At 41.5% G+C, this 25,608-nt stretch overlaps 1 protein-coding gene across 1 annotated transcript; it reads right to left on the reverse strand.

Annotated features, from left to right (window-relative positions):
* Positions 1 to 3,635: 3,635 nt before the first annotated feature.
* STMND1 (stathmin domain containing 1) lies at positions 3,636 to 25,608 on the reverse strand. Its single transcript, XM_016205415.2, has 5 exons — positions 25,528 to 25,608; positions 15,748 to 15,928; positions 11,664 to 11,815; positions 4,476 to 4,607; positions 3,636 to 3,920 (listed from the first exon to the last, which is right to left on the reverse strand). The coding sequence occupies exons 1-5, from the start codon at positions 25,606 to 25,608 to the stop codon at positions 3,636 to 3,638; spliced, it is 831 nt and encodes a 276-aa protein (XP_016060901.2).

Raw genomic sequence — 25,608 nt, forward strand, 5'->3', positions numbered from 1 at the left:
ACAGATGTCCCCTTTTTCCCCCACTGATCCATCCAGCATCCTCCCTTCCCCGCCAGGTCTTCTCCATACTATTGTGTCCAAAGGATGAATTTCAGAGGGGAGATGAGGAGTGGGGAGTGGGGAGAGATTAATGCAAATATACATGACCTACATAGTACTTTTAAACACATTATTTGATTTGGTACATTTCCATGAAGGTGGCTATCCCAAATTAACATATAAAGTAATGGAGACACAGAGAACTTACAGGACTTTCTAGGTCGCAGTGTTAAACATAAACTCTGGGCTCTTAATTCTGTTCCATGGTCTGTGTGTCTGTTTACTGCCAATACCATGCTGTAATGGGACTATATCAAACTAAAAACTTCTACACAGCAAAAGAAAGCACCAACAAAACAAAAAGGCAACCAACGGAAAGGGAGAAGATATTTACAAACAGCAGCTCTGACGAGGGGTTAATATCCAAAATATATAAAGAACTCATACAACCCAACACCAAACAAACAAACAATCCAATTAAAAAATGGGCAGAGGACCTGAACAGACACTTCTCTCAAGAAGGCATACAAATGGCCAACAGATATATGAAAAACGCTCAACTTCACTAGTTAGTAGGGAAATGCAAGTCAAAACTACAATGAGATACCACCTAACACCTGTTAGAATGACTGTTATCAACAAGACAGGTAATAACAAGTGTTGGAGAGGTTGTGGAGAAAAAGGAACCCTCCTTCACTGCTGGTGGGAATGTAAACTGGTACAGGCACTATGGAAAACAGTATGGAGGTTCCTCGAAAAATTAAGAATAGAGTTATCACATGACTCAGCAACACCTCTTCTGAGTATCTACCTGAAAAATTTGAAAATATTTATTCATGAAGACATATGCACCCTTATGTTCACTGCAGCATTATTCATGGGGGTCAAGACATGGAAACAACTAAAGTGTCCTTCAATAGGTGCTTGAATAAAGAAGATGTGGTACATGGATACAGTGGAATACTACTCAGCCATAAGAAAGGATGAAGTACTGTCATTGTGGCAACATGGATGGACCCTGAGAAATAAGTCAGACAGAAAATGTTAAGAACCATATGATTTCACTCATATGTGGGATATAAAATTGAAAGCAACAAATGAACAAATAAGAAAAATAAACAAAAATTCACAAACAACATTATGGTGGTTACCAGAGGGAAGAGGGTAGGGGATAGTAAAGTGTAAAGGGGTCAAATATATGGTGATGGAAGATGACTTGACTTTGGGTGGTGGGCACACAGTGCAATATACAGATCATGTATCATAGAATTGTACACTTGAAACCTATATGATCTTATTAACTAATGTCACTCCAATAAATTTAATTTTAAAGAAAGTAAACTTTGGTTCTTAAAATCTTTGGTTCTAAAATGGGTTTTGAAAGAAGCACCCTCCACCACCACCATCATACTCACTGACTGCAGGAGTCCTAAGTTCAACGGGATATAGAAACCCAAGGTGTCCATCTGCAATAGCCCAAAGAGAATGTATAAATAGGAGGTACTGAGGGGCCCTCAAGTCAAATTGGCATTCCCCCAGCCACTGATTCCCAGAAAAACAAACCATCTCCTGGTGCTGTCTTCCTGCTTCTGGAAGATGCATGGGTAGATTGATTCACCCACTTAAGAAATATTTACATAGCACTTATGATGTGCCATTCACTTTCTGAGCTATAGAACATGCCGCCATGAACAAGACAGACTCATCTCCTGCCCTGATAGACTTGAAATATCTAGTGGTGAAGATGAAAACATTATCAGGTATTCCACAGAGTGGCAAGTGCAAAGATGAGTAGTCCAGGGTGCTAAAAGGAAACTACGAGAGAGGGGCACCAACTCGGACGGGGGTTGGAGGAAGTGGTCTGAGTGGTCAGAGTGGAGACATAAACAAAAGAAGGCATTAGTCAACTAGAATAGTGAGTAGGAAAGAGGGGACAGAGGGAACAGCATGCACAAAACCATAGAAGCTAGGGGGCATGTGATGAGTTTAAGGAACTGGAAGTTTAGTATGGGTTAATTGTGAAAGCTGAGATCCTTACCATCACAAAATGGAGCCTGGACTTTATCTTGACAATGAAAGGCACCAACAAAGAGTTTTAAACAGATGACTGTTGTATAAAGATCAAGGAAACTGTTGAAGTAATCGAGCTGAATGATGACGGGTGGCCTAAACCAGGTAGTGACCGGGGAAAGTATGGAAATGGATGCAAGAGAACCTTAGAATGTAGACTCAGAGACCTGATGACTGATTGGATGTGGGTGGTAAGGGAGAGGGAAGAACTAGAGTATAATTCCAATGGGATGAGGGCCCCCAAGTTCTTCAGCCCGGAATGCCTGCAGGGAAGTAAGGCACTGGGATTAGGACCTCCTCTCTGCTTACCTCCTTCTACTCCTAGACACAATTGGAGTTTTTCTTTTTTGTATGAAGGAAACCATACTTGACTTAGCTCTGAGAATTGCATATTGCTTTCTTAAGCTATATGCATGAAACTGTAATTCAAACAACTTCAAGATATTTCTTTATTCCTTCTCAACACAGAGAATTTTAAAAGATAAATATACAGCACATGAAGCACATAAATCATTAAAATACATGATATAGATTGTGAACCCCGAGAAAGAAGACACCTGCTAAGCAGGCTCCTGGTGGCTAACTGGGCTCAAATTTTAAAAAACAGAGTCTAGCAGCCATTTCTATACAGCGGCCTCTCCTACAAACTGCACTTGAGGGAGAGGCCTGCACTGAACTGCCTGCCTGCACTGTTTCTGCCATCTGAGCCAGCCCTTACAAAAAAGTTCCTGGAATCCTATTTCAATCAATAGGACTGTAGCTCTGACCAACCAGAGTGGCTCTATTCTGACCAATCAAGACAGTGCCTTTTGGACCAATCAAACTGCAAGGATTTGGATTCCTCATTTGCATGAGGACAGACCAATCAGGGACCAGGGGCAGGGACTTCTGTCCATATAAGCAGCTCCTCTCTGGCTCTAAAGGTGTACTTTCCCCTCCTGCTGGAGACTGCGTGTCCCTGGCTGCGGTGTCTGGCCACAGCGCAGTGGGGCAGAGCAGCACCGCAGAAGCAGACTGGGGAGCAGAGCTGTCAGGCTGGGGAGGGGCCTGGCTCCAGGGCTGTCTCACAGCCCTGCTCTATCACCACTGAGCTGTTTTGCACTGAATCAAGTTTCCTTCTTCACTGAACCTCAAACTGGGGATTCCTGTTGGTGTTGAATTGGGACCAACAACCCTCGGTTGACAAGATCCATGCAATTTGTCTTGCCCCTCAGAGGGTGGACCCACCCAAGGGGCAGGAGCAAAAAGGAAGGGTTTCATCTGGCACAAACACATGAGTGGAGCTGGCAGGCACTCACAAAGACATCTTCACAAAGTTTGAAGCCACAACCAAGGAGAATGCCAACTTTGGATACCGAAGGTAGTCAGGCGGATCTTCCTTTTTTAAAGCATAGTCATTGGCCGTTTAACTCACTCAACCTCTAGTCCACGCAGCCGGGCAGGCAAAGAAAAAGATGAGGCGCACTAAGCCTGTCGTGCCTGGGGGAAGCAGGGGCTTTTTCATGGGGTTCACATCCAGGGGCTCCTTAGAATATGTCCTCCTCTTGGTTGTAGCCCATGTCTGACTCCACGACGTCGATGCCTTCGTAGCTGTGGTCTCTACCATTTGAGGTCACGTCACTTTGGCTCTTCTTCCTTTTCAGTGGCTTTCCCCCCTGCAGGTGCGACGGGCCACCCCCGGCAGAGCTCCCAGGGCTATGTCCTTTGGCAGATGGGACCTCAGCGCCACCCCATTCGGCTGAGTCCGGGCGATTGGCGGGGGGCAAAAGGCGGTCACTCCGTAGCCGTCTCCTTGTTTCTTCTTCTCTTGTCTGAAAGGCAGTATTAAGGAGTGAAAGAGAGTCCAAATAATGTTCTCCAAGCTTTCTTTAATATTGCCTGTAGTTAACATTTATGGCGTCTCAAAGTCATTCTTCAGTCATGTAACAAACCCAAGTTGAAGAATGACTGTTGAAGACAGACCCTCCCTCCCCTCCTGGGGCTCCTGGTGGGAAAGCTGGGGACAGCGACAGAAATGAAGGCTGGCAGAGGGACCTGAGGCACTGCGCAGGGGCCTCTCATTCCCGTCCTCCCTCCCCACCCTCCCCTCCCCTGGCCCCCACTGAACTTTTTCTTTCTTCCTATGAAGAAAACTCCATATTTCGTTCTGAGAACTGGATATCGCCTCCTTTAGGCTATGTGGATGAAACCAACCAATTTCAAGATACTGCCTCCTTCCTTCACCACTCACATTAAAAAAAAAAATTAAACATACAGCAGGAGAGGCATACAGATCGTGAAAATAACACAGTCCACGCACTCTGTCTAAAAGCTGCGAAAGGAAAGGCTCAGGGTAGCAGGCGGCCCTGGCCGCCCAGCCCAGGTACCTTCCTGCGCTGCGCCACCGCCTGCATCTTCTCCTCTAGCTCCTCCGCTGTGAAACCCTTTACGTCCTTTCTGATCTTAAGTTTTTTCAGCCTGGCTGGTGGCTTTCTCAGCGGCTTCTCAGTCGTGTTCACCTGGAGGAAGACACTCGTTAAAATGGAGAAACAAATGTAGTCCCTGGCAGAGAAGACAGGCAGAAGGTAAAATCAGCACAGTTTAAAAGGCGAATCCTAAAAATCTAAACCTTACAGTGTCAGACTTAAAAAACAACATGAAAACTGGTAACAACAGGACTGCGGCCTAAAGATCTAATTCCTGGTAACAACAGAACTAATTTCTAAAGAAAATAATTTATTAGATGCCTAGAAGGAAACCAGACTATGATCAAAACACATGAAAGAATGCAAAGGTATGCTGAAACTGGGCGAGCACTCGGAAGAAGAAAAAAAACTTGGGAACAAACATAAGATGGAAAAAGGTGGCGAATGAGTGAAGAATGTGTGATTCAAGGTAAAAAGTTAAACCCAATGATTTTATAATAGGCCACAAGCTACAAATGACTTTCATTTGGGATCGAGATTAGTTTTCAGTACTTCTGGTCTTGTGAAAGAAAGAATTAACGATTACTGGGCAGCAGCTCTGTGCTGGGCTTTTCTGTTGGTACTTTACAAATGTTTACATTCACAGCAGAGAAAACCATCCCATTTCATATGTTTGACAAACCTTTAAACAGTTCAAAGCAGTAACAATGGCTTTCCGATTATAATTTCTAGTCTCAAAAAATGTAAAATTATTGTAAAGCGTTTGTTTTTCACATATTTTTTCTTTTAAAAGTTAGGTCTTTAGCCCAGCCAGCGTGGCTAAGTGGTTGACCATAGGCCTATGACCCAGGAGATCAAGGTCTGATTCCCAGTCAGGGCACATGCCTGGGTTTCAGGCACGGTCTCTGGTGGGGGGCGTGCAGGAGGCAGCCGATCAATGACTTTCATCATTGATGTTTCTGTCTCTCTTTCCCCCCTCCCTTCCTCTCTCTGAAATTGATAAAGATATATATTTTTTAAAATAGGTTTTTAAAATAATATACATTATAAAAAATTAAAATGATGCATAAATAATCTCCAAATACTCGGCTTGGCCACGTGGCCCCTGATCATGAACCACGGTCAAGTACATCCGTAATACTTAATCAAACATAATGGGATTATACCACAGACACTGCTCTGCGATTTGCTTTCCCCACTTAATTTAATATGGACATCTTTCTAGCTTACTATACATGGATTTATTACAACTGGGGGAGATCTTAATGAACTCCAAGGCTTCATTATACAATGAGCTGAATATCGTTCTAGATAATTTCTCTAAAGATGTTTAAAGGCAGAAGAGATATTGATATCCATTATAATATTTAAAAGACTTCTCATCAGACTGCCATACTGTAAGTATTGAGAAAATAAATCAACGAGAGACAATTTAGCACAGCAGGAAAAAGCACCGGAAAGACCTGGGTTTGAATCCTGGCTCAGCCACAGTGTTAAATCCTGTAACACTTGCCTTTCTCATTTGTAAAATAAGTTTAATAATACTTTTTCATGGGATTGTTTTTTTTAAAGGAAGGAGAAGTGGATCGTGGCCACTCAGAAAATGGTACTTAATTACCTTTCATTTGGTGAAAGCAGTGATTTTTTTCAATGACAGCATATAGAATCATAACCAAGATATAACATTTGTCACAAAAGGGAGGAATGAGAGTTGGAATCGAAGGGGTCAACAGGCAGGGGTCTGGGCTTTAACCCCTGGCATACCACTGATACTCTGTGACCTGGGACAAGGCACCTTTGCTCTTTGTACCCAGTTTTCTCAAATGTAAAAATAGTGAGGGGACTGAGGGTGGCTAAACTTCCTTCCAGCCTTAAGATCTCTGATTCTCAGGAAGCCTTTTAAAGGGAAAATATTTGTTGAAGCTTCAGTTCAGTTGCAGCCTTGAGGCAGTTTTATGTGGACTACAAAAAAACTGTGGGATATTTGTCAAAGCAACTCCACTTCCCCTATCATTGTATTATTTTTATGACCATTGGCTTGTAGGCTTCCTATTGGCAAAAGTCACCTGCTGAAAAAGGGACATATTTGCTATGGAGGTTGAACTAGAGATGCTGTGAAATCAGTATAAAAACAGTTTTTGGGGGAGTTGACGCACAGAGGCTAAAAGAAAATGAAATGGTAGGTAGTCCAGGATCCTATAAAGGAAGCTTCAATTAGGGCTTACATAGGAGACTGAGCCTTAATTAAAAGGATTAGATCCAGAGTTCTGAGATAATTTAGGATTTCTTGTTTGGGTGGACTTTTCCTGTGGCTCTATCCCAAAACAGTGCCTATAAAATCATGTACTTCCTCCTCATTTCAGAAGTTAATCCTACCTGTGCAGCCCACATCCTTTCTTGAGCTTGACATTTTAAAAAAACACACAAAACTTTATTGATTTCAGAGAGAGGAAAGGAGAGGGAGAGAGAGATAGAAACATCAATGATGAGAGTCATTGATAGGCCGCCTCCTGCACGCCCCCGACTGGGGATCGAGCCCACAACCCGGGCATGTGCCCTGACTGGGAATCGAACCCCGATTGCCTGGATCCTAGATCCATGCTCAACAGCTGAGCCACGCCCCGCCAGGCTTGAGTTTGACATTTTAAGTGAAAGCATTGAAAGACCTGAGGAAAGATATCTTTATTCTTTACCACTGAATTTTATGAAGTCAGAATTTATCAACTGTTGGCACTTAAAAATGATAACAAGGATGACATTATACTTAGAGAGGTAAATAGAAACACTTAAAAAACAACAACACTTTAATATCTATAGAGCCCTGGCCGGTGGGACTCATTTGAGTGTGGTCCCAGGCACAAAGAGATCGCAGGTTCAATTCTTGGTCAGGGCACATGCCCAGGTTGCAGGCTTGATCCCCAGTAAGGGGCATGCAGGAGGCAGCCAATCACTGTTCCTCTCTCACTGATGTTTCTCTTTCTCTCTCCTTCTCCATTCTCTCTCTCTCTCAAGTCAATAAAAATATATTTTTAAAAAAGCTTATAGAGGTTACTAGTTCCATTATTTCAAGAATACCGCTGGAAGACTGCCATGCCCTAAGATGCTGTGATAAGATTTGGGTCTTTTTTCCAGCCAACCTAACTGTATAATATTACTTCTTTTTTTTTTTTTTTTTTAATATTACTTCTTGCATCCACTATGTACTCCTCAGAGCTTCCCTAATTAACTATTGACCTACAGACGAACCTACCCTGGCTATGGCCCCTTACAGGAGTCCTGTGTATAAAATAGGCCAAAGCTTCTGGAGAGGTATCTGTCATTCAAGCCCGGTCACTGTTAGACCTCCTGGGGAAGGTCAGTCTGAGCATTAACTGGCATTATTGGTTTTTACCCAGTGACTTCCTCCTCCTTAACAAACTCCCCATGAGGTTCAGCAAATAATGCTAGAGACTCTGATGCAATGTGGACAAACTCCTTAACTGCACTAAAGGTTACCAGTACAGAAGTTGCTGGAGAAGGGAATAAACTTTGACCAGAGACAGGAGAGTCACTAGAGAATTCAGAGTCTTATGTAGGGAGACTCATGATGCCCTAAGAGACATGGAGAAATAAGTTTGGGAGAAAAGACACCTAAAGTGATTAATACCTATGTGGATAAATGAGAGCCAATCACCTCCCTCTAAAGAGATCCGTCCCAATCCATACACATATTTATATGTGTGTATAAAACCAACTCACATTTATAGTAGAGGGTAGAAGGGGTCAGTGGAGAGAAAAGGGGACATCTGTAATATTTTGAACAATAAATAAAATAAAATAAATTTTAAAAGCCAATTCGCATTTATAATACAGCCACTTACGTCTCTTTAGAATGATTAAAAATATACTGATTCACTTAGTCTGATATTTAGCTTCTTAATATTATATTTCCTACATATCATCATATTCTCTTGAGTGAACATTACATCTATGAGTATGGATATGCCCGAGAGCAGGTTACCCAGAGGGCATCATGAAATTGCTGTAGCCCTTGCCAACCAGCAAATGATAAAAATTAAGGAAAGAAGGAGAAGGGGGGCCCTGTGGAGGCACAGATACTGCCATGACTTCTGGGCAGAGGCTGGCTCACAGGGGAGTCCCCGGATTCAGAAGATGAATGAGGGGCCCTCACTTTTCAGCGTCCTTTATTCTGCGTCACTCGAAATGATAACCAAATTAAAGAGAACCACCTGGCTAGGAAGGGGCCAGATCTGTTTCTAAGTGCCCTTGGATTTAAGTATACTATTGGTCTACATAAGGAATCTTGTTTTTAAAGTACTCTCATATCTATTACTCTTTTTTTCCACATAATAGTTAAAAGGGTGTTTTTCTAAGCAATGAAGAAATCGTGTTTATATGTCTCATTGGGTTTACACATTGCAGTAACTGAAGACATTAACATCCCTTTCGGACTATCCTCTTTTTGTTTTCATTTACTCTGGCCTGTTTTTGTAGCAAATTTTATCATCTTTTTTTTCCCCCTAAAAATATTATTAAATAATAGTCAAAAGTCTTAGCTAATAATATTTCTATTCTTAATATGGTTTCCCTTTCAGTCCTTCCATTTTCACTCTCATCTTTTCACAGTGGCCTTATAACTTTTCTTAAACTATGCAAGACAGCCGGTGTCTGACACACTTATGTTCTCAGCTACACATGAATTGAAGATTTTAGCGGAGACACTGAGCAATTATACCTCTCCTTTATTTCCATATGCTTCCTGGGTATAATCTTAGTCTTATATCTGATAGTACGTTCTATTTGCAGGAATATTTTAGAATTCTCTTTCACAGCGAATGGAGGATTTCTCTTTCAAAAGTTTCTACCCTTCCAGCTCTAGGGTGAACTTGAAGGCTTTGTGTAGGTGTTTGTTGAAACTGGGGCAGTGGTTCTCAGCCTGGGCTGCCCACGGCAATCTCCTGAGAGCTTCCAGCCCCAGCCACTGGTCCCAGGCGGAGCTTTGAAGGCTTCCTAAGTGACTGGAAGGTGCAGCCAGGTTAAGGACCACAGCCCTAGGCAATAAAAGGCACAGCTGTGGATTACTGCAGGCCTGTTGCAAGTCTTAAGTCCCGGCATCTCGGCCCAATTCCAAAGCAAAATCAAAACAACCTCCCCCCCCCCCCCAAACACAGAAGGCTGCATCATCCTTGCCTGCCTCTGCACTTCCGTCACATTTAAATCCTTGAGAGAACACTCCAGCTATGCTCCTGACGACGACTCCATCTTTATAGAATATGCGAAGAGCCTTCATCTTTGCCTCGCTTAATGATGTTATTGAAGGTCAAGCCCATAATTTACATTTTTTTAAAAAAGACATCTCTTTCATGATGTAAGTCATATTAATTAACCTTGCTGGTGCCCTTGCAAGGTCTGAGTCTGAATTCATCCATCTCTGGCGTTTGAATCACTGGAAAATGTTTTCCTGCTATTCCCGTCGGCATTCACATCAAGGTTCCCCAGCATTTCCCTTAAGAAGGCATCGCTTAGCTACTTAATATTTCCAGAATCTGGTCTCCTCCATTGCTCTCCTGTCTTTTTCTTTTGACACACTTTCTTTTCATCTGACCCCACCCCCGAGACTCACCTACAGCTAGGAAAAAAAATCTCTCCTCTCTCTTTCTATACTAAAGAGGCATCATTTTTAGGACTTTCAGACAAGGACTCGGAAATGCCTTGTCTCATGCCGCTGCACAAATGTAAATATCATTATGTTGGCATTACCTTGTCCGTCACATGGTCCATTTTCACCTTCCCCTTCCCCCCCATCCTCTTATTATTGGCAGCCTGATAGTATCATTCAGAAGGCTCAGCGATCTCCTCTTTCCCCCCAAGTACCTTCTGCAGGCCTTACTTTCCTTCTTCGAAGAAAATGCCACTTTAGGTTTGATTCACGAGTTCTCAGCATTTCCCAAGCAGAAGAGGAAATTACCTTCATTTACACACTAAATAACTTGCGCTAGGTGGCAAACTTGATGTAAATAATGCATCTTTCTAGCCCCAGCCAATTTGGCCCAGTGGTTAGAGCATCGGCCGGCGGACTGAAGAGTCCCGGGTTCCATTCTGGCCAAGGGCACGTACCTCGGTTGCAGGCTTGGTCCCGGCTCTGGACTGAGGCACGTGCAGGAAGCAACCAATCGATGTGCCTCTCTCACATCGATGTTTCTCTCTCTCTCTCTCTCTTTCTCTCTCTCTCTCTCCCCCTTCCACTCTCTCTGAAAAGCAATGGAAAACTATCCTCGAGTGAGGATAACAATAAATAAATAATGCATCTTTTCTTCCCAGCTGACTGTTTTCCCTACAACACAGGAGTCATTGATATAATTTCCAGACTCTGTTTCCACCATTTCTGTCTTTTTTTCTTTCCCATCCATTTTTTCCCCTCAGGCTTTTTTTCTTTGTTATTTCCTCTTTTACCTTCTTTCTTCTACCTGTGCTTTAGGACAACTGGTGCTGGTACATTGGCTTAAAAACAAACACACAAGAAAACAAAACAAAATGACATAACCAACAAAACCTGCTTTCCTCTTCACAGGTTTACAGAGAACTTATTCAAAAATTAACACCTCAAGGCTTTGGTCTTGATCAATAAGTTAAAATCAGAGTAAAGATATTACTCATGCTAAAGAAAATAATGATAGTCAAGATGAGTCAACAAAACAAGTACTAGTAAAACAATTTCTAGAATGATATTCCTCATATTTGACCTTAGAGTGTGTATATAAATGTATAACTGTCTGGTTTAGCTTTGGCATTTAGGCCTGTTTTCTTATTGGATAAGTCAGAGTTCAGTTTTATATTCACGCTTCCCAGTACGTAGGCAATGCTTAACAAAAATTGCCGAAAGAGTGAGGCATGTTATTTGATGGGGCTTACTGCATCACAAATTTAGTAGAACCCAAGATATGTTTTATTGAATTCATTAATCATTAATGATTAGTGCAATTCTGAATCCACAGAGAAGGATGGGGAATTTATGGGGGGAAAACTGGCTTAGATAAATGCTGTCTGTATTGTGACTCCAAGATGCATATGCTGGAAATAACTTGTGATCAATCATATTTCTACTGCTATTTTTAACTATAAGCTAATGTTATTCACAAAATTACTTGCCATGACATCGTACGATTCTCCATTTCTAGATACTTTGCTGTGGCTTTGTATTATTCCTTGAACAATTAATTCCTCCAGGATGTCTGATGACTTTTGTCGCTCTCGATTCTCTAGGGGTTGGGGTTTATGGATTAATCCATTGGTCGATAAGTCTTCCAAGGGAAGGAAAAAAAAGCAAAATTTAAGCTCTAAGATGTTAACAATCAATCAAATGCTAAATGGATGCCATAGAAGTCATGCTACTTAATTAAATCTTACACTCAACACTCTTACCTAAATATCTGTTTCTATTATAAATCTTTGAATCCTTTGAAGTTCAGATTCTTACTGTTCTAACAAGGGATGCACATCAACATAATATACTGTTTACTGAGCAGACCCCATATTAACATAACAAAAAGTCCTTCAGGTGCTAGGTACTATTTTTTGTTGTAACAACACTTGCACACTTGGGTACAACTACATGGGTTCTCCGCACTCATTATGAAGCCAAACCACAGCTGAGAATGAGATGTTCATTGGGTGACTCGAGTTGCAGTTGGTTTCTATGCTTTGTATACAAAGGATAAACAGCGTGATGTTGCCAAGAGACTTCTAGTTCTGCAGCTCTGAGTTTACAATTACGCCATCTGCTAAATCTACACAAGTAAAAATATGCCTCTTTGAAAAAGAGTCTTTGAACCATCTCGGAATTGGAGTCAAGTAATATCAGCTAAATTTTTATTAGTGATTCTAAAAATGCACTGAAACAGTTTATAGGGGAGCCTTTATAAACTGCTCTGAGACACCCCCCCATTACAAGTCACTCAGTTATGTAAACAAACAAGCAAGCATCCCTTTTTACAACTTCACATTGTAAAATAAAAATGCAAAAGGGAGTCTTCAGAAATGAGCTATCTTCTATTCTGTAATCACCAGGCAGTCTGGGTAGTTGGCAAGTCCATTCCATGGAGTGGATGGAGTCTTTTCATGGAAACTTCTCACCTGGCACTATGTTCAGTACTTTAAATGCTTTATAACATCTGGATCAAACATAAGCTCTGTAAGAGACATATTATTATCCCTATTTTATAAATAAACATACTGATGTGAGAGAGGCTAATTAACTTGCTCAAGGTGACAAAGGTAGGATTTAAACCCAAGTCTGACTTCAACAGCCATGCCCTTCCCCACCTCACTGCCCTCTTCGCGAACATGCCAAGTACACGGCTCCCACTGGTCACGGTTCAGTTTCCCAGGATGTTTCTAGAAAGAATGCCACCGTGGACGCCTGTCACTAACAAAGTACAATTATGTTAACCATTTTCATCCATTCTTTTCTGAATCCACTGAAGTATTTGGGTGGCATTTGCAGTAGCTGACCTATAACAGAAACCCTTGGACTGTGTCAGCCATTTTGACTAATTTTCATAATTTCTTGGGATGTTGAAGAATATTGGGGAAATATTTAAAAATAACATTCTACTTCTTTCTGATTATAAAAGTAATACATGATAAAATTGGAAAATACAGGAAAGAATAAAAACGATATTAAAACTGTCCATTCTCTTACCATTCGGATGATCGCCATTGTTAATATATAAAATGCTGTTTTTAGAAAAGCACCACCACACTGAACATAGAGTTTTGTTTCCTATGCAGTGGAACATTTACATTAGCATTTCTCCTGTGGTTAGAAATTCTTCATCAGCATAAGTATAAAAAGTAAAGTCATACAAGAAAACGTGGGTGAATTTTTCTTGGACCTTGGTGTAGGGAAAGGCTTTCTAACAGACTCAAAATCCAGATTCAATAAAAGAAAAGACTGATAAATTTTACTACATTAAAAAAATTTTGCATGGCACCCCCAAAAAACAAAACCCCATAATAAAAGTCAAGTATAGATATCTAGTATAGATCTAGATATCAAGTACAGATATCATACTGTACTAAGCAGGGTACAATATAATTTTTGGTATTCTTGCTAAAAATGCATAACCTGGACCTAATCATGAAGAAACACAACCTGAGAACATTCTACAATATAAATGGTCTATACCTCCAAATCTGTCAGGGTTATAAAAGACAAAGAAAAGCTGAGGGATTGTTCCAGATTAAAGGAGACTAAAACCACATGATGACTAAATTAAACTCGTGATTCTGAATTAGCTCTAGAACCAGACATTTATTTACAAAGGACATCTGTAAGAGGGTTAACAAAATCTGAATATGGTCTGTAGATGAGATAATAGTGCTGCATCAACGGTAATTTCCTGATTCAGATCCTTGTGCTGGGATTTTGCAAAGAATGTTCTTATTTTTAGGAAATACATGCTGGTATATTTAGGAGTAAAGTATCTTTACGTCTGTAACTCATTCTCAGAAAATTATACTTGTAGCCCTGGCTGGGTGGCTCAGTGGTTAGAGCGTCGGCCTGCGCACCGATGGCTCCCATGTCGATTCCGGCCAAGGGCACGTCCCTGGGTTGCAGGCTCCATCCCCAGCCTCGGCCGGGCTCCTGTGGGAGGCAACCAGTCGATGCACGGCTCTCTCATAGAGGTCTCTCTCTCCCCCCCAGTCTCTCTGGAAAGCAATGGAAAAAAGTATTCTCCAGTTCGGATTAAAAAATATATATGAGGGGGAGAGAGGGAAGGAGAGATGGAGGGAGGCAGAGGGCGGTGACAATGCAAACGTGGTACAATGTTAACATTTGGGGAATTTGGGTGAAAGAATACAGACGTTCTTTGTTTTTTGCAACTTTTCTTCAATCTGAAGTTATTCAAAATAAGAAGTTTTTCCCCCATAGGAAATACTTGGGAAGTGTTAGTGTGAAATTTGAAATTTTTAACAAACATAGTCTGTAGATGTGAAGCCCAGGATGCAGAAAGCAGACAGGAAACTGAGTAAAGAGACTATAAAGCTCAGGGCACTAGCTTTATTCGTCTTCATTCTGTGGTAAGAGCTTCCCCGAGACCTAATTGACACTATGTTTTGGAAACATCTGCTTTGGTAGTTGGCTCCCTCCCCAAGCTGGTCTCCTGTTGCACTGTGTCTCCCCCAGCTTGCCTTCAACAGTGCAGGGCTGACTGTGGGGGGCACAGCCAGGTCCCTGTCCACCCAACTGTCTCTAGTCTGTTAACACCACAGATACTGAGCATTCACGTTGCAGTGTAGGAGGGATTCCCATCAGCAGAATTTTCAGAGAGAAATAAATATATGCGCTGTTCCAACACAACAGGGGGGGAGGGGCTGGCCGGTGCTGCATCCCTGCCTCCCACCTACTTCTTGGAGGTCACGTCTGCACAAATCAGAAGCGCAAGTCAAGGGCGAATGTGAAATTTGTGATAACCTGAGTGTGCATGGAAGTCCAAGAAAAAGAATCTCATTTATAACCTATCTGTTTTCTAATTCCAACTTGTATCTAGGGAAGAATCTATAGCAATGAAGAATGAAATGAAAGCCTTTTCCCCAAATAAAAGAGACTACTTTTCCTTGAGGCCTGTTAAGTTCAATTTGTTTCAAAGGCTGATAAAATATAAATAAGAGCTCTCATATCGACACCAGGGGGTAACTGAAGGAAAACGAAAACACACCATAAGAAAAACATTTAGAAACAAACAGTTTCAAAGGGCACACTAGGTCGCAATTACTTCTTTATGTTCTGAAAGATTCTTCCATTGTATATTTGCTGATACTTTGGATGGGGAGAGAGAGGGGAAAGAGTTGATGCAGGTTTTATATATTTTTTCACATGTAGAATTTTCCCTTGAAAAAATGTTAACGTAGTGGGGAGTTTAAAGAAATTTAACCAAAGCCTATGTAGCTTCTATTCCTAAGGCCTATTACCAACCACCAATAAGGCTCTTGGTTAAGGGGGGAAAAAGATGGTTTAATTACTTCATGACCAGAAGACTAATGGTTAGCATTATTTACTAACATAATGAAGACTAAATGCTAGATTCTAATGTCTTAGAGAGAGGGACCTTGACATTTAGAGCATTCCCTGGCCCACAAAGCTCTGACAAAGGGGCCACCAAACACACATTATGAAGTATATTTACAGAAACAGTATTTTATTGAGATTAACATGAATGGGGGGTTTTACCTAAATTTATTCTTCTGTTTCTTCCGCTAGGAGATGGAGAACTTTCTGGAATGGTTCCAGGTAAGCTTTCCAACTGGACCTGCTTTTCCAGGCCTTCGGGACTGCCCACAGTGTCCTTGCACAGAGCAGCCTCAACCTGGGGTCTGCAATTGTTCCCGGAATGAGCCACACCCACATCAGTCTGTGAAAAGGGGAAAAGGGAATCATTTGGTAAGAATCAAGATTTCTTAGAAAATGGTTTCTTGGAAAATTAAACCAATGTTGCAAGACTTGCTTTGTGAATGTTTAGCTAACTAGTGTCTGTGGTAGGCTGAAGGGTACCCAGCGACCTACAGATGCTGCCTTACATGGCAGAAGGGACTTTGCAGAGGTGATTAAGTTGAAGACCTTGAGATGGCAAGATTATCCTGGACTGTCCAGGTGGACCCAAAATGTAATCACCAGGGTCCTTATAAGAGGAAAGCAGGAGATCTGACTATGGAGGAGAAGGTGATGTGACGATGGAAGCAGAGAACACTCTAGAAGATGCTGTAGTCCTGGCAATGAGGATCGGGAGGGGACACTAGCCAAGGAATGTAAGGATTGCAGCCCTGGCCGCTGGAAGAAGCAAGGAAAAGTACCGTCCTCAGAGCCTCTGAAAGAAACCAGCCCTGCCGACCTCTTGACTTTAGCCCAGTGGCACTGATTTTGTACTTCTGACCTCCGGTACTGTGAGAATAAAATTATGTTGTTTTAAGCCATTACATTTATGATAATTTGTTATAGCAGTAATAGAAAACTAATATACAGTTGACTCTTGAACAACAGGGTTTGAACTGTGTGGATCCACTTATGCACAGAATTTTTTCAATAAATACAGTCAGCCCTTTCTGTATCCGCAGGTTTCGCATTTGCAGATTCAACCAACCATGGACAGAAAACAGCATTTTCAGTTTGAGGTTGGGATGTGCAGATTTGGAAAGCTGGCTTTAGGCACTGTTCTGCAGCATTTTATATGAGGGACTTGAGCATCCTCAGATTTTAGTATCTGTGAAGGCAGGGGTTGGACATTGTCCTGGAACCAACCCCTCATGGATACCGAGGGATGACTATAATCAAGTTTTGAGGGAGTTAAAAATTATACACAGATTTTCAACTACTGGGGCATTGGCTCCCCCCACCCCTTGCATTGTTCAAGGCTCAACTATAATATCTAATATTAATCTATCAGGTACAAGCTGTTAATGCTGAGCATTCTGAAAGATACAAAAGTTAACAAGTTCATAAGCATTAAATGTGAAAATTAAAGATAGTGCTGTGTAAAAAAAATTTTTTAATGAAAATAGCTTCATTATTTTTGCTCATTAAAAAAGCAATACAGCCTGCCCACGGACTGAATGGTCCTGGGTTTAATTCTGGCCAAGGGCACATACCTCAGTTGCAGGCTCGATCCCCGGCCCTGGGCGAGGTGCGTGCGGGAAGCAATTAATCGATGTGTCTCTCTCACATCGGTGTTTCTCTCTCTCTCTCGCTCCCTTCCACTATCTCTGAAAAGCAATGGAAAAAATATCTTCGGTGAGAATAAATAAAAAAAACTGGCTGGGTAGCTCAGTTGGTTGTAGTGTCATCCCGACACACCAAGGTTGCTGGTTCCATCCCCGGTCAGGGCACATACAAGAATCAACCAATGAATGCATAAATAAGTGGAACAACAAATCTATGTTTCTCTTTCTCCACCCCCCTTTCTGTCTCTAAAAATCAATCAATAAATAAAAACTTTTAAAATAAAAAAGTAATACATAGTTGTAAAAGTAATTAATATTTAATGGTGGAGAGTAGTCATTTATCTGATTGCGCTGTAGTACATTATGTAACTACATCACAATTTATTTAACCAAATCCTACTGAAGGATACCTAGGTTGCTTCTAACTTATCAATACAACCAACAGTGCTGGCATAATATCGCATCAGCCTGAATTCACCTGATCATTCCATGAGGATCAACTCCTAGATGTGGACATGCCGCATCAAAGGATATGCATGTTTTATATCAGCATGTGTCTCCAGAGGGCCCTCTGTAAATCCTGCACTGACTTACAGTCCCACCTTCTCCCTTTAAGGATGTCGATTTCTTCACACCACAGTTCCACTGCTTGTAAATAGGCCAAGGCACAATATGAAAAGGGGCTAAATGTGACTTAGTAAACCACTGGTTCCCAAGTGCTGGTTGGTGTCCTGTGTTTCATAGTTCTACAGCCAAGGAAGGAAAGTAAGGAAAATGCTCAATTGATTCAACTTAAAGAACTGACATCTATTTTTAGAAGAGGTATATTTTAAATACTAAATATGTTCAGGAAAACTTTTCTTGTATCTCTGGTAACACCACGTCCCCTCTACTTTCATTGCTTGGTTTGCAACTTTCCCACTTCTCATTGGATAGAAGTGTCTAGATGTTATCAGCCAACCTCTTATCTAAGACACATACCAGAGGAAGTCTCGTCAGTGTCCTCAGAAGAGATAAGAATATAAGCATCTTCTACAGAATATTGTCTTCTGGCTATTCTTCTTTATGTCTATGATTTTACTCTTTGAGCCAAGGGGTGCTCTTCTCTCTGAGTCTTTGAAAGGCCTCAGGACTCCACCCTCCGCCTCCTGTCCTCTGTAGCACAGCCCTTGTGTTGTACTGACACGAGTTTGCATCTTTCTGGGTGTAGCGAAAGGTGTTAAAGAGGAAAATGCTTGAATTGGGTCTTAATGAATTTCCAGTGAGCAAGAGGAAAGGTCATTTTAGACAGAAGAAAAAGTACACACAAAGGGTATAAAACAACATTGTGTGTCCACCGCAGCAGAAACAGGCTGAAGTAGAAAGTGGTAGGTGCTGAGATGGGGACGGGAAATCTTTTGTGACAAGCAGAAGAGTTTGATTTCATTTTGAATGCAACAGTAATTCTTTGTAGGACTGTCATATATGAAAGTAAAATAAACGCTCAGTTGTTTTTTGTTTTTTTTTTAGAAAGATCACTCTTGAGTTAGTGCAATGACAAGAACTGAAGGAAGAAACAAAACAGGGCAACCAGTTATAATTATTATTATCCAAGTGAGATTTGATTAAATACCAGTTAAGACAGAATCAGAAAAAATGGGGAAAAGAGGGGGGCCCAGAAATATTAGAAAGGTAGGTAACAGACCTCGAAGAGCTTCAGTCTGAAGGAGGGAGATCTCTTTTGGCTCTAAATTAGGACTCTAGGAACTAAAGAGAAAATATCCCTTTATAAAACGAAAAGTAAATAAAAAGTAGGACACTGGCATAAAACTTGATATTTTTACAATAAAAATCAGACAAATTTTTTAAACTTAGGGACATCTGACCACTTTCTGGAAGCATTCCAACATTTGAAGCCTTTCAGAGACTAAGTAGAAGTCACAATAGCTAGGTTGTGGTGACCCCATCACCCTCAGGTTCTCAGAGTTCAATGAGGGATTCTCGAAGGTTGGTAGGGGGACTCGAATAGCTCCTTCCCACTGTGTTTACATACGTGATCAGTCCAGCTAAGCCAACATCAGTTTATTGTCTTGAAGATTAATTACTTTTGTGGCTCAGGACTGCATGGGAAGATAGAAAAAAATCAACCGACTGAACAAACAAAGTAAGCAAACAAAAACTCCATAGATCTGAAATATGAATGGGCACAGAGAGAAAGCCTGAGAGCAAATATGTACTCTTCTCTTTCTCCATCTGTCTTTCTTCACAGACACAGTGACTGCTGTGCAGTCTCTGTAGAGTAAGTCCACTCAGGAAAAGTCTTTACAGATGACGCATTAGATGTTATTATATAATAATAATCATTATATCAGACAGGGTCTCCTTTCCTTTGCTATGCATAACATACAGGGTGGGGCAAAAGTAGGTTGATAGTCATGAGTATGAGAAACAGAGTTTATCCTTATAATATTAGTTATTAATTATTGTGTTATTTTCCATACAAACAAGTGTCAACCTACTTTGCCCCACCCTGTATGTTTGTTTTGCTTCTTACTGTTCCACATAACAAAGGCAAAGGAGAGCCTATCTGATGCTTATCTTTCAGAGGCTCACGTTTCCTTCTGAAGTTCGAGGCTGTTGGGCATTCTTTCCACTCTTCCCAAATAAACTATTAAAAACCAGGCTCTGCAGTGAGCGTGTTACCTACTGGACAAGAATTGGGAAGGCCCAAAGCGGGGCTGCCTCGGGTGGGCCTGTAGTGTGGGTTCCTGACTTCATGCAGGAAAGATTGCACAAAACAAGTCCAGGTGATTTTGAGAGGACATTTATTAAAGCTGGGGGCAGTGAAACAAGGAAGGGCTTAGGAAAAAGAAGAAGCAATAGGAGAGAGCCTAGGCGGAGCTGCTTTGGCTGCCTGGAAAGTCTGAGAAAAGGGGGCCTTCCAACAGGTTCAGGGGGTTAGCCCAGGATGAGCCGCTGCTGCCCATTGCTCCCCGGGTTGCGAGTCTGGTGGTGTCCCTTAGCATGTGGGAGATGCGCGCCTGTGGGGGACGAAGGGGAAGGGAAAGGCCCCGACGTATTCCCAGGAGGGAGAATGTGCCCTGGGCCAAAGAGTTTTAAAGGCTGGGAGTTTAGGGAAGGTCTTTGGGAAGGATCTCTATAGAATATTCATCAGCTTTACGTTGATGCGCCAAAGTGAGATTTATTCTCTTAATTTCATCTGTCCTTGGGTGTGGCTGACATCAATGGCAGTAATTGGATTTCTGCTATCTATCTGCCTGAGTAGGATGATTTAAGGCTCCAGGGATGGGGAACCTTGTTTCTGCCAAAGGCCATTTGGATATTTATAACATCATTCGAGGGCCATACAGAATTATCAACTTGAAAATTAGCCTGCTATATTTGGTCAAATATTTAGTTAAGTCACTCCTAATGTGACGGCTGGAACCACTTCTCTTTGGTGAGGCCTTGGCAGGGCCAGATCAAATGATTTCGGGGGCCATATGCAGCCCGCTTGCCAGATGTTCCCCATCCCTGTTTAAGCTATTTACCCTCTGGTTGGGGTGAAGAAGTATAGGATTTTGTGGTTTATTAGATGGCTGTAAACTGCTGGGCCCTTTAACTATCTATTTCCCTATTCCACTTGTCTGGGGTTACTATCCTGTCTCAATAGTCATTTCACAAGTTCATTTTGTTTTGCAGATTTATCTCTGATTGAACCTAGTGAAGCACTAAGGAACATTGAAATTAATTTTGCCCTTTCACATTTTCCAGGGGAGATCTTGAAAAATTTAACTTATTTAGCAATAAACAAAATGCCCACATTGGAGCTGAGAGCAAATCTGAATATTTTCAGTCTAAAAGGTGTCTTTTCACAAACATATTCTGTCAACTACAAATTGGAATAGATTTATAAATACCAGAACCCTGACTAACCTCCAATTGTTTCATGGAGGCCACTAATCCAAGCCTTAGCAAGGAGCTTTACCCGTGTATGCTTATTTAGATACAAGCTGCCTTCAAGCTCTGCTAGTGGCCAAAACTTAAATTGTAGCAGATGAAACACAATCTTTCTGCATAAAATAACACATACCAGCCTTCAGTTTCCAGAACAGAAATTTAAGATTTTTCTCTTTTGAAAACTAAGAATATCTTTCAAATATCTTATCTGTGCAACACATTCTGGAAATTTTGACCCAATTTCATAATTTAGACTTGGGAGTAGACATAGTTCAAAGACCAGAGATATTTACAAATTAATTAGATATATGTCTCTTGGGGAGATGTCAAAACAGTTTTCTTGGTCTGTCCATGCATGCAGAGTTTATATTTTTACACCAATGAGAAGTCTATCTGCACTGACACTGGGGGAGGGAGGAGGGAGGTCAGGGGAAGGTTTTATGTTTTCCTTGAGATAAAGTTGTAGCAGAAGCACAGACTCAACATGTTTCTACATTTTGTATTAATTATGTTTTATACTTCATTGTCTTGGAGATAAAAATTTGATCAATTTTAGACAAAACTGAAAAGCTGGAAATTCCAAGCTAACAGCTATGCATAAGAATCATCAGCATTCCAAAAAAGGTATTGATTTTAACTATAGACAAGATTTTGTTTTGTTTTGTTTTGTTTTGTTTGGTCTGCAAGTAAAGCTTTTGGGAAACAAATTTTTCAAACAGCTTGGAGGGAGTCATTTGTCAAGGCTCCCTGGAGCTTAAACCTTCTAAAACCTAATTACTGGCAGATACATCCAATAAATATATTTGTCCACAGATATATAGAAAGAGTTTATTCTTCAAAATTTGTTTTTTTTCTACTTCTAATGAATGATATAACAAATTATAGCTCTCCCCAAAACAGTCAGAAATATGCTCTTCTAAAAATTGGACTGTAAGGAGTATTTAGTCCCTTTAACTGACAATAAATGAACATTTTCATGTCAAATATTAGAGGAAAACTATGAGGGATCCTTGGAGATCATCTGTTCCAGTATAGCCCGTCCCCTTCTACGTCCAGCAAGAAACTCTGAGTTGATCATATGGAAGGCGATTCCCCAATGAAGTTTCCCATTGGTTCTTATTTTATTGCAGCGACTTCTTACCACTTTAGACTCTGCTAAGGTGAAGAGAAAGTGTGCGGGCAGGTCTCAAGAAGTTTGATTCAGAATATTTTAAAGTTGTGCCACCAAGAAACATAAATATTTCATGCAAGCAAACATGTTTATCTAATTTTAAAGACACTGCTGAACTCCTGAACTCTCAGCTCTGTGACTTTATGAAGGTAGCCGGAAGCAGTACTGTTTTGATTGCTAGTGTTTAATTAATAATCATACCTTTCCCAGATCTGATTTCCAAAGTTGACTCTGAGTCTATTTTCAGGTTATTTTATTTAAAAAATCTTTCCCCATCAGCATTTATTCCCCTTACCACCACTTCCACCCCCGCAATCACCACACTGTTGCCTACGACCTTGAGTTCTCTCTCTGCTTTTAAATGTTGGATTTCCTCCTTGCTGACTGTCATTAGTCTGGTTACACCACTAGGAGACAGGCAGACACTATGGAATGAGAGGAACTGGGAAGGACATGCAGTCACTCAAGAAATATTCATGAGTGCCTGATCTGCGTCAGGAGCTGAAGTAAGCACTGGAGATAAAAAGATAAAACACAGTTCCTGGCCTCAAGCAGGTAATAGCTCAGGATGGAGAGCAAACATGGAAACAAGCACAATAAAATGTAAACCGTGTCATGAGAAAGCATAAGGTCAACTCTGTCAGCATGGTGGCAGGGAAAATGGGGAAGAATGTTCTTGAGGCAACTTGAAAGACAGGTATGTACTTGCATGTGGCCCAAGAAAAAGGAAAGTCTGAAAGGAGAGAAAACAGTGCGTGCAAAGGCATGGAGGCAGAAACAATGGGTTTGGGGAACAGTGAGTAGTAAGGTGTGACTAGAATATGAGTGTGGAGAATTTGACACAGGTCAGCTGGAGGGTGGCTAGGAAGGCATGCTAAGGGTTTAGGATTTGATCTTACATAAATAGCTTTAATAATAATAATTGTAATAACTAATATTAAGCACCTTTTCTGTGCCAGGCATTGGATTCAGCACTTTACATGAATTGAATTCACTTAATCTTCACAACAATTTTATAAAATCACTATTATTAATTATTCTCATTTCACAGATAAGGGAACTGAGGCACAGGGAGGTTAAATGCTTGACCAAAATCACACAAGTTGTGAATCCAGAAATCCAACCTAGGTAGTCACATTCTTGATCACTGGTTTGTGGGCCTAACTAATGGGCTGGTAACTTTTTTCAGCAGAGGATGGTATTATCAGATTTTATTTTACAACGATCACTGAAGGTCATGTGGAAGACTGAAGATGGAGGGCAGGTGGGGCTGGCTAGTGGAGGAAGAATCTGGAGAGACCAGTTTGGAAATTGTTCAAAAATCCAAGCAAGAGGCAATGATTATCTCACCCAAGAAATTCACAAAGAAACCCAGAAACCTTACAAGGCCTTGGGGAAGCTTGGCCCAGGGGGACCTAGTATATTTGACAGAGAACTTGCTTTTTAGCATGCCTTCTAGCTCTATATAAAAAAATATTTTCAATTAAAAACCATATAATGGAATAAATGACTATGGCCAGAAAAGAAACATGAATACTGAAAATTTCTTCTATTGAAGTATTATATGTAATCATGCCAGTAAAATAAAAAGTTAAAGCCTTTGTACAAAAAAAAAAGGGAAAACAAAACAAATTAATACTTTAAATTATATTAATATATTTTTTGGAAAAAGAGAAAAAAGTATTCCCTTAAATAGGGATATAGCCCAAAATGATTCTGAGAAATAACAAAGATGACCAAATTGTTCCCAAGAAGCCCATGAATCTAAGAGGCAGAAGAAGCTTAAACAAACATTTGTCTGGGTTCAGTACTGCAGGATAAATAGAGTTCATCAAGAGAACTGGAAATGGGGACAGGGAAGGGCATTCCAGGAAGAAGGAATGGCATGGGCAAAGAGCTGCAGGGTGATGAGGCCTGGAAGAAGTGAGCACTGCATCTTGGCTTGGCAGACAGGAAAGTCCATGAGGGAGAAGGACTGGACAGAGAGGATGCCATTAGAGAGACTAGTGGGACCACATATCAAGGGTTGTGCACACTCTAAAAATTTTTTTCTTAGGAAGACGGGTGGCAGTGTGGGAGGTAGACTGGTTTGGATGGTGACAGGAGAGGCAGAAAGACCCGGGAAGAGGTAATTTGGCCTTAAATGCAGACTCTGGAAGTTGAGGCGGAAAGCAGATGTTTTCTGATCTCCTCCAGGGCAGCAGGTACTAAGCCTGAGTCTCAGCCTTTAGTAGACCCTGGTTTGTTTTTTTGACTCCAAGAGCCCAGTAGATGTGCCTCATACAGAGTAGGCCCTGTAACTGGCACTGAATAATGTTGTGCACATTGCCTGTGGATAGAAAGTGTGTGCTCTTTAAATTGTACTTCCAAAAATGCCCTTTAGGAAAGGTGACAGTATGGGCTTAGATCAGACTGTCTGGGCAAATTTATTACTAGTGTTCTTGAAAGGATTCTGCTTTCCATGATAAAGTATTTGCTAACATCTTCTGGTAACTCCTCTCAAGGGGGCCCTTGTGGGTTCCTAGTTCAGCTGGTGGGATCTTGATGGTGCTGAGGATGGGAAGAAATCATGGCCCTCATTTCTGTCTGGATCAAACCCATCCCTCCATTCCCCACCCTGGAAAAAATTCCCCTTCATGTCTCCAGAAGAATTAAGGGGAATGCAATCCTGAGGGAGAGTCTAAAGAATATCGGAAGGAGACTTTTGAAGATTTAGAGTGTATCTCCAGCTCTGCCCTCCAAACAAGCTGCGCAGCCTTGGTCAAGTTGTCCACCTCTCTGGGTCTCAAGAGGCTAGCAAGATCTCTTCCAGCTCTAAGTAATTCCCAAAGGGCCCACTTTCTGGAAGCCAATAATTTATGGCAGCTCCCAGGCACTCCCACCTGCCAGAGCGTCACCTCCAGCCCCAGCTCTGTGCAGAACGCACCACGCATCCCATTATCCCAGCCTCTGCCTCTGCCCTGGGGTGTCATCACCGTCCCTAGCTCTTGAAACAGGAGACTCTCGAAGCCTGTCCTATAGCAGCAGGAATCCCGGCTAAGACAGCAGTGAAACACTGGCCTCCTAAAGTTGGTCCCAACCCACCCAGCCTCTTGCCCATCCACTGTGAGCCGCGGCAGACCCTGCTCCAGCCCGCTTCAGCCTCCCCCAGGCTTGGCAAAGTTCATGCCTGTTTGTCTGTTTTACCTTGAATCCCTCTTCCCAGCCCTTCCTAGGAGCGGCGACGGATCTCTGTTCCTCAGCAAGCTGGGAAGGTCCACAGCCCAT

The sequence above is a fragment of the Miniopterus natalensis genome, chromosome 9 (genome assembly GCF_054644295.1).
Source record: "Miniopterus natalensis isolate mMinNat1 chromosome 9, mMinNat1.hap1, whole genome shotgun sequence".
In the NCBI taxonomy this organism is placed as follows: Eukaryota; Metazoa; Chordata; class Mammalia; order Chiroptera; family Miniopteridae; genus Miniopterus; species Miniopterus natalensis.